Source organism: Chelonia mydas, chromosome 7, assembly GCF_015237465.2.
Source record: "Chelonia mydas isolate rCheMyd1 chromosome 7, rCheMyd1.pri.v2, whole genome shotgun sequence".
NCBI classification, from domain to species: Eukaryota; Metazoa; Chordata; order Testudines; family Cheloniidae; genus Chelonia; species Chelonia mydas.
Genome location: NC_057853.1, coordinates 103,996,813 through 104,005,739, shown reverse-complemented (window position 1 = coordinate 104,005,739; position 8,927 = coordinate 103,996,813). Strand labels below are relative to the sequence as shown.

Genomic DNA, 8,927 nt, shown 5'->3' with positions numbered 1-8,927 from the left:
GCAGCTTGGGCAACATCGATACTATTCTGTGCTTAATGAATCTTTCAAGTAGAATGGAAAATGCAGGGCCCAGAATCTGGTCCCAATGGTTGGGTGGCTCAGGCCATAAGCAGACGTGTGCTCTACCTCTTGATGAAGTCAAGTGGCAAGCCTCTCCCACCGCATCGTTCAGCGGCCTGACACCCCCCCAAACCCAACACCTGCTTTAGCTCTATTTGGTCATCTATTTTCATGCACCCATCACCATGGCATCTAGGCGCTCTGAGACAAGAGTATGGTTCACTGACGGGGCTGCTTGGCAGCCTACAAGCTAGCCAGTTGCTGTGTTCTGATACCCATGCTGGGAAAAGACAGACAAAGAGAAACCCGGTGCATGCTGCCTGCCGGTGAGAGCAGAGACAGCCTGGCCTTTAAGTAGACAGTCGGCCCCTATTTCCTACATAAGATTGGCATATCCCGTATGATAAACAACACTGATAGAGAATTTGATTTAGTTCTTTTTAAAATTAAGTATTTGTTTCCCCTTATTAATCTTGATCCACATTCTGATTGTACAATATGTTTTTGTCTACACTGTATTTCCCATTCACAGTTTATGCCTACACTTTGCATATATGTATATCCTTCTACATACCCTCCCTTCAAGCTGCCTGCTCTATATGCATGCAGTTCTCCCTACATATTCTTCCCTTCAACCTCCCACTTCTGCGTGCATGGATATTCCCTGTGTCGTCCTTTTTAATCTGCTTTCACACAATGCTGGCATATACTGCGAAAGAACCAGGACGAGTTCCCCCCTGCAATGCAACCTGTATTTTCTGTCTCTCCCTTCTCACTTCCTGCTCTCACTTAGGAGAAGTCACTGATGATCAGGGATTGTTAAGGCTTTTCAAAGAACTCGTGCGAAAATGAAGGCACTCCTTGCCGCAAACCCGTTACCTCTTCAGATGAAAGGCCTGTTTCAGCTCAGGGCACACATCCTATTCCTAATTCTCATTCCGCTGTGCCGTTGCAGGCTTGGCACTCCGGCCGTGAGGCCTATTCTGACAGTATGAAATAATGTTTACAGGACGACTCCCGTTAGGAACCAAGGCCAGAAATTGCAATGCCTCTGAACGCAGCTCAACCAGCCATATTTTATAAAGAGGGGCCAATTCCATGCGACTGAAGGCGGGACTGTAACTGTCTTGATCTCTGCGCTTTCTTCCTTCTGATCGAATTCACGACGTTAAAAGCAATGTCCTCCTCCCAGCGTCGTGCTCTTCTAGCTGAGGTCTTTTTTAAACGCTCAGTTTAAATGAGAGAGTCGTGTGCTGATGCAATTCTCCCGTTCCCTGTACACAAACCTTGTGCTGGTTTTACAAATATAGAATTAAGATGGATCTTGGAGAAGGACATTTTCCCCCTTACAGCCTTGTAAAGTAGCTATGGATTTGCTTCAGTTCTGTGTCTCGCACCGGAGTTGCTACCGAAATATGGGGAATGCCAACAGAGGGCGCGATGCGCTTTAGTTTTGTGCTAGAGATAGACGAAGCCGGACTGGGACAGTCATTCAAGGCTTTTGTTTAAAAAAAATTTTTAAAAAAGTGTTTTCCACTTGAGCCGAAGTGCTTGAAATATCATTTAAAGCGAGAGAATTTGGTCCGGAGCGACGGGGGGAGGGGGGGGGGAGGGGGGGGGAACGAGGACGACACGCTGAGATAATTTGTACAGACAACTTGCAGCTTTTCTCTTTCTTCTGACCTGTTCTCCCAGGAGGAGATTAGTTTAGATTAGATACCAACGTTAAAGTTTGACAATCAGGACGACATCATAGAATGAAAGTGAAGGAGCTGCACGCTTTGCAAATAGGGGACCACACAGTATATGCTGCAAAGACCCTGAGAAATAAACTGGTTAATCTAAAGGGGAAGTATATACAAAAATAGAGGTGTCCTGACACATAGTTTTAATGTCTACATTTCTTAGATTTACTACATCAAATATCCTTATGAGGGCAAAATACCAACCTGTCCAGTAATTCCCTGCTCCAGATTCTGAGTCTGTAAGGGTAAAATCTTCTTCACTAAAAGCATCAAAGGTCCAACTTTTTCTGGTGGACTAGAGCTCCGGACTAGCGCTGAATGCATCCAACCCGTGCAATTAATGATGTATTTTATTCTGAAAAACGTCACTATACACAGATCATGATTTTATTCTTTTATTGCTGGACAGAAGATTACAGAATGACGTGACGTCAGTATTTTGAAATCGAATGGACACGTGGGGCAAACTTTGTTGGAGTTTCTCAGAATACGCATAGCATCATTGATTCCAAGGTCCAGAAGCTTTCTAATTGCTTTCTAATTGCAGGAAAGATTATTGCAATATCATTTATATGAATATTGTCTATGTATGTTCATAAAACCTACATATCCGTAGAATATCGAGACAGATATTCCTGTAGAGGAAACTATGCTTAAATGTATAACATTTAAATATAGTTTCCTCTTCAGGACACAAGCTAGAATGTAACTGAGATTCATGAAAATCCGCAGAAAACTATGCTCAGAAGATGCCTGAACACAACATAAAATTGGGTTCTTTTAAATGGTGTTATTTTAACAGAGGCTTTTTATAGGAAATCAAGCCAGCAAATTTTGTAAACTTAAAAATCCCACTCCAAATTAACCATTCATATAAAAAACCTACAATGCAGTTCATCTGGTCTTCATTTTTAAAAAGTGCCAGTTGTAGATGCCAAGTCAAACACAAAGGTAGCAAAGGGGAAAAAGAAAAGAACTCGTAAGAGTGCCCAGCAAAGGAGTAAACGCTGTGGGGTTTACTTCGGATTCTACCAGATCAGCTTCCGTATCTATTTGTTGCCATTTCCACTTGAACTATTTAAACAGATGACAAATAATGTTCGACCCTGCAGGTTAGAAGCTACTGCTCATTGTGCAAAATTTGAAGTGAAGTGTCAACAAAAAACTGCTGGTTTTGGCGTATAAACGCAAGAAGCGATCTTCCAGAAAAGTACTGGCCGTGTGAACATTGCTGGTTTTCCTCCCATTGTAAAAAATTAATTGCGAACAATAGCCTAGTTCTGAAGAAACATTGACAATAGGTTTGTTACAGCGCTACCTGTCCCAAACTTTGTTGTGTTCTACTTTAGAACATACGTGTAGCTAGGAAATATTCGTAAGGGGAAAAGTGTAGCGTCTGCTATTAAACTGATAATCATCTGTAAATAGGACCCTTAAAGTATATAATCCAGATCATACTTTAATTGAAATATTTGTTAAAAGTGTTTTAAAACCAAACTACACGTTACAAATGACCAGTATTACAAGAACCACAGACTTTTCAGCTTCCCTCATTGTTAGCCCTATATGTAACATGTTGCCGTGCTCAGTATCTATCTATCTATCTGAAATAATATAACATAGTTAATATAATAAGTGCCATAGCTCTATAATAGACTTGTATCCAATACTTTTTCTGAAAGGAGGATTTTTGTTAATCTAAAGACAACGTGATGATCTATTGATAAAAGTCAATTTGTCAGTGTATTTTGGGTGAGTCGAGGACACCGTTTTAAAATTCGCGTGTACAAAGTTGGGTGGAAACGCACAATAGTCCCCATTCCGCGTAACGGGGAATCACCTTCCTGTGACACTTTTGGGACAGGGATCTGTAGAAGCTCGGCTCCTGGGTATATGTTGGAGTCGCTGGTCAGCGATCTATTTGGGAGCTATACGTTTATGGGACAACCAGCCCGACTAGATTGTTGTTTGGATTCACGTTTAATCTTCCTTCTGCCTTGGTTCCTCTGATGATCTCTATCAGGGAATGACCACGGACCGCCCCGGGCGATCCGTGCCCCTCTTCCCAGTCGGAGAGGCTTTGGGGTGGTTCTCGGAGGAGAGACAATGCATAGCTGAGCCTCTCCCTCTCCTGCCCCAACCACCCCAAATCCTACCCGCACTAGCGGCGTTCTCCAAAGATCTCCAAGCCCGGGGGGACCTGTGCAGCTGGGGAGGAGAAGATGGGGGAGAGGGAAGAGAAAGGAGGAAGTGAGAGGGGGTGGTTTGCAGCATGAGCGGTGAGCTCTGTGTCATTTGCCTCCTGCGCGTCTCGTGGTGCTTTAGCAAAGCCAATATCCTTTTGTGCTAATAGCCCTGTCCTCATTTGCTGCCTAATTGGACTATATAAAGCCAATAACAGGCGAGCTCTTATAGCCCGAAGCCAAAGCACCAAGTCTGCAGGGGGGCGGGGGGAGGCTGCCACCGCCGCTGCTGCTCCTGCTGCGTGGGGCTGGGGCTGCGCGGAGCCCTCTCCCTTGGCTGCTGCCTACTCCCGTTTGCCATTGTGCGTGCCCAATCGCCGTACACGCCCTGCATTTAACTTGGATGACATTTTGATTTCATCATTAGCATCCGGCGCCAGATTGACGCAGCAGCAGCCGCCGCCGCCGCAGCAGCAGCCGGGCTCTGGTCCTGCTCCCCGCATCAGCCCTCGATCCCGGGCTCTGTGGGTCTGAGTGTCCCGCGGCTGAGCAGCCCCCTCCCCGCCCCCCCCCCCAGCCTCCCGCCCCATGCGCGGAGGCGCTGCCTCCTGTCCTCGCCCAGCCGCCCGCCCCACCCCCGCCCGGATTGGGCGCCCAGCGCCTGGGCGGCTGCCGCTGCCGCTCGAGTGTCGTTAGCGGGTGGTTTATGGTCTGAGCCGCCGCTGCCCTGCCAGGGACCGGGAGGAGGATGCCTGAGACGGGACAGGAGACCCCCAGCAGCCAGCCGCCGCCGCCCAAGGAGTCGCCTTTTTCCATCAAGAGCCTGCTCAACGGGGACCACCACAAGGCGCCTCCCAAGCAGCCCCGAGCGCTCTTCGCTCCGGCCGCCAAGGGGGCTCTGGATGGAGCCGGCTTCTCCCTCTCCCAGGTGGGCGACCTCACCTTCCCCCGCTTTGAGATCCCGGCTCAGAGGTTTGCCCTGCAAGCGCACTACCTAGAGCGGTCCCCAGCCTCCTGGTGGTACCCGTACACCTTGACCGCCGCGGGAGGCCACCTGCCCAGGCCCGAAGGTACTGAATGAATCTGTCTGTCTGTCTGTCTGTCTGTCTGTCTCTCCTACTCCGCTCGAGCGGATCCGAGATGCCCAGCTGGGTGTCTCATCTCCCGGGGCAGGAGCGAGGGCTCGCTCTCCCCACGCGGCTACCCCTGAAAACAGGATGGTTTGGTAACTGCTTTCCCGGCATCGTTCAGTGGCCCCCAGCAGGCTCCTTTCTGGGGGGAGGTGAAGGTGCCAGTGAGGCCCCGTGGTGAGACAAGCGTCTCTTCCTTGCCCTTTGTGGCTTAAGTTTGCAGGGAGGCATCAGGCTGGTGTTCCTAGGGCCTGGGTGCCTTTGCGGATGGTGACAAAGGTGCGGTGTGTTTTTGGTTTTCTTTAGCTGCAGAGAAATCTCTCCTGCGAGACTCCTCCCCGGCCTCGGGCACGGACAGAGACTCCCCGGAGCCCCTGCTCAAGGCTGACCCGGACCACAAGGAGCTTGACTCGAAAAGCCCCGAGGAGATCATTCTGGAGGAGAGTGACTCGGAGGAGGTGAAGAAGGAGGAGAACGGGGAGGACTGGAAAGCCAGGGAAGACAGCCCGGAGAAGAAGCCCTGCCGAAAGAAGAAGACCCGCACTGTCTTCTCCCGGAGCCAGGTGTTCCAGCTGGAGTCCACCTTTGACATGAAGAGGTACCTGAGCAGCTCGGAGCGGGCCGGGTTGGCAGCATCTCTGCACCTGACAGAGACCCAGGTCAAGATCTGGTTTCAGAACAGAAGAAACAAGTGGAAAAGGCAGCTGGCCGCAGAGCTGGAGGCTGCCAATCTCAGCCACGCTGCAGCCCAGAGAATAGTGCGGGTGCCTATCCTCTACCATGAGAACTCCACCGCCGAGAACGGCACCTCGGCTGCCAACGTGCCCGTCAGCCAGCCCCTCTTAACATTCCCTCACCCCGTCTACTACTCCCACCCGGTAGTCACATCAGTACCGCTCCTGCGACCCGTCTGAGAACTGACCCCATTCAGCTTTCTGGTGCCGCAGTGGGGAGGGGGTGGCTTTAAAAAATCACCAAACCTCTAGGTCAGGAGAGAGGCCCGAGGAAACGGAGCAGCTGTAAATGATCAGTAATTTTTGTAAGTACTCAAATGATTTGTGCACTTCATCAAGCGAATATTTGATGCTCTTTTTTTAATGGGTGGTTGTTAGGAAGTTTGGGGGGGGGGGGGGGGAGGGCGGGGGAAAGACCCTAAAAATAAAACCAGAGTTGAAGTGGAAACTTGTAGAGAACACTAGAATTGTTACATCTTTTGTAAACGTGAACAAAATATTGCGCTGATCTCTGTGGCTTTAGTTTTATTTTTGTAAACAACAATAAATAAATGATCACGGTTTACTCCTCCATATTTGCCAAATGCTAACGGAAAATGGAATTTCTTTTCCTTTCATGCCTTCCCTTCTTTCTCAAACTTGTTAATCCTCGTGGTTCTGTTACAACTCAAAGACTCCACCAACCGTGGCTTTTAATTTAACCAGACCTTTGTACAAATTTGCCTGGTCACTTTTCCATGTTTTGTATCGTTAGGTTTCTGTGATGGGACTTTACAACTCGAAAGAAACACAGCCAAAAAGGAAATGCTTAATTATATACTCACTTTGGGTGATCCTTATTTATTACCATTTGTTTAGATTTAAAAACAATTGATTGTGGATTATTATTGTCCTTGGGGGTCTTTTTTCTTTCATTCAAATGGTATTGCAGCATTAAAAAAATCTGTACCCTTTTGTTTTCTTTTGTAAAACAAATACAAACAAAAACTATTGTACTTTTGAACTGTGCAATATTGTACGACAATTCTTGAAGCACTGCTTTTATTTTAATGGTGAGAAAAGGGGTTTTTTCATTGTATAATTGCGTTCCTTTATGTAGTTAAAAAGAAGGAAGGAAAGTGAAAAGAGAGGGATAGGAGGGGGAATAAACACTAGTCCTGATTAAATGAATAAAAGAGGTTCAGTGTGCTGAGCGCTTTAAGTGAAGGACAATCAATCTTTGAAAAATGTTAACTTATTTGCTATTATGTACAGTTTTCTTGTAGAGTCCATGGGGTGTGTGGATTTTAATAGACTGAAATCGAGTGCTGTGTGGACACCTCCATTCTCTCTGTCTTTCCTGCTGTCTGCTCACCTGTTGTAGGACAATTGTTTACTATCATCCCAAGGTGGTTTTTTGTTTGTTTGTTTTTGTTGACTCTCTAGTTCTGCCAGGAATCGGTCCTCTTTTTAAAACAACCAATACTGTTATAACTGAATGTTGTGGTGGAAAAATAAATAAAACCCGTTCCTTATCATTTTTAAGTGTGGCTTTGGAAAATGAGACAGAACAGGTGTCTTTCCAACCTTCCCCATTTCCTCCTATTGTTAGACACACACACACACACTCCCTCCCACTGGCTCTCATTCCAGGAACTGGGGAGACAGAGGGCGCATTGTTCTGCTAAATGAACAACCACTTTGCTTACTCCCCTGTTGTTATCACGGGGAGGGGGTTTCGAATTTAGCTTTTATACAAATACTGTCAGGCTCCGGGCTGCCTGCACTAGGAGCGGTCTGCCGCTGTTTATTGGCCTTGCAAGGGGTATGGTAGATGGCAGGGTACCTCCCGGAGTCATAAAGCTTCCCAGAAAACAGAAGTGTGCCAGCTGCACCCGCTCCCTCTTAACTTCAGCCCGGCAAGGTGTATTTCTGGCAGAGATGATGTATGTGACTGCTGGAACTGGTGGGGTTTGAGAACCCCATTCGAATCAAAGGGAGCTTGCCCAGCGATACTTCCAGGGCCGGTTCCCTGTGGTTGAAATAATAATCAGAGAGCGGGACAGAGGACATTTCTCTACCCAGGGCCAGCCCGGGAGGCTTAGGTGCTTTTGACAAACATCCTGGCTCGCGGGACTAGATGAAAACTTTCCCAGGTGGAGTCAAAGCAGAGCGTTGCCCAGTGGCCGATACTCCGTTCCCCGGAGCAGCGGCTGGGGGTGGGGGGAGCTCAGGTTTCACACAGGGAAGGGAATTGTGGCGGGGGCAGCCCTTGGATTCCTGCGCTGCGCGGCTGCGGGGGAGCCCCTTGGCCCATGCGGTGACCGCAACCCCGCAGCCACCGCAAAGTTCACCGCCTGGCTCCCACCTCGCTGGACACTGAGCCCCCCAAGGCGGCCAGGGGAGAAACTTGCGCTTTATTCTTGGCTTCTCCGAAACACCGGAGACCAGACGCGCGCGCATCCCGCCTGGCTCAGCAGCACCCTGCCCCCAAAATTGCTGCCTGGGGTGACTCCTGCAGCAGCAGCAATGGTTGCAGCACTGGGGGACTTCCCCCCACCCCACCCCCCGGGAGGTTATCAGCGAGGGGGTGTCAGCCTGTGGCAGGCAGCGGCGGCAGCCGCAGCCCGGGTGCTCGGTCGGGCAGCTTTCCTCTGCAAGCCGTGCTGATCCGCTCAAACTTCCGGCTTCAGCCTGCTGCACATCCCAACTTCAGCACCGCTGGGCTGGGGCTGCTCGGGGCCTTCGCCCGTTTGCCTTGGGGCGGCCCTGCGCTCGCTCCGGAGCAGAACTTCTCAGCCGAGTCCCTAGCGAGCAAAGCGAGCAGCTGCGAAAGCAAGAGCACCCCCTTCCCCTGGGCCGAGTGCTGGGGACCAGCCCTCCCTGGCGCTGGGGGACTGCGTCTCTGCAATCCTCTGCTGTCAGCAAGTTCTGCTCGCATGCAGCCGTCTATTCCTGCTTCCTTTGGAGAAGGTCACGTTTGAAGTTCACGCCTGAGAAGCGGCCCCGAATGTCTCTCTTGCGGATTTTGCTTCATCTCATGCGCTGGGTTGGCACCGCGTGCATCGTTATTATTATTATTAGTTCAGATTGGAG

At 49.3% G+C, this 8,927-nt stretch overlaps 1 protein-coding gene across 1 annotated transcript; it reads left to right on the top strand.

Moving 5' to 3' along the window:
* The first annotated feature begins 4,218 nt into the window (after nt 1–4,218).
* On the top strand, nt 4,219–7,461 carry HMX3 (H6 family homeobox 3). Its single transcript, XM_037905552.2, has 2 exons — nt 4,219–5,058; nt 5,425–7,461. The coding sequence occupies exons 1-2, from the start codon at nt 4,737–4,739 to the stop codon at nt 6,030–6,032; spliced, it is 930 nt and encodes a 309-aa protein (XP_037761480.1). The 5' UTR covers nt 4,219–4,736; the 3' UTR covers nt 6,033–7,461.
* Nucleotides 7,462–8,927: the final 1,466 nt, after the last annotated feature.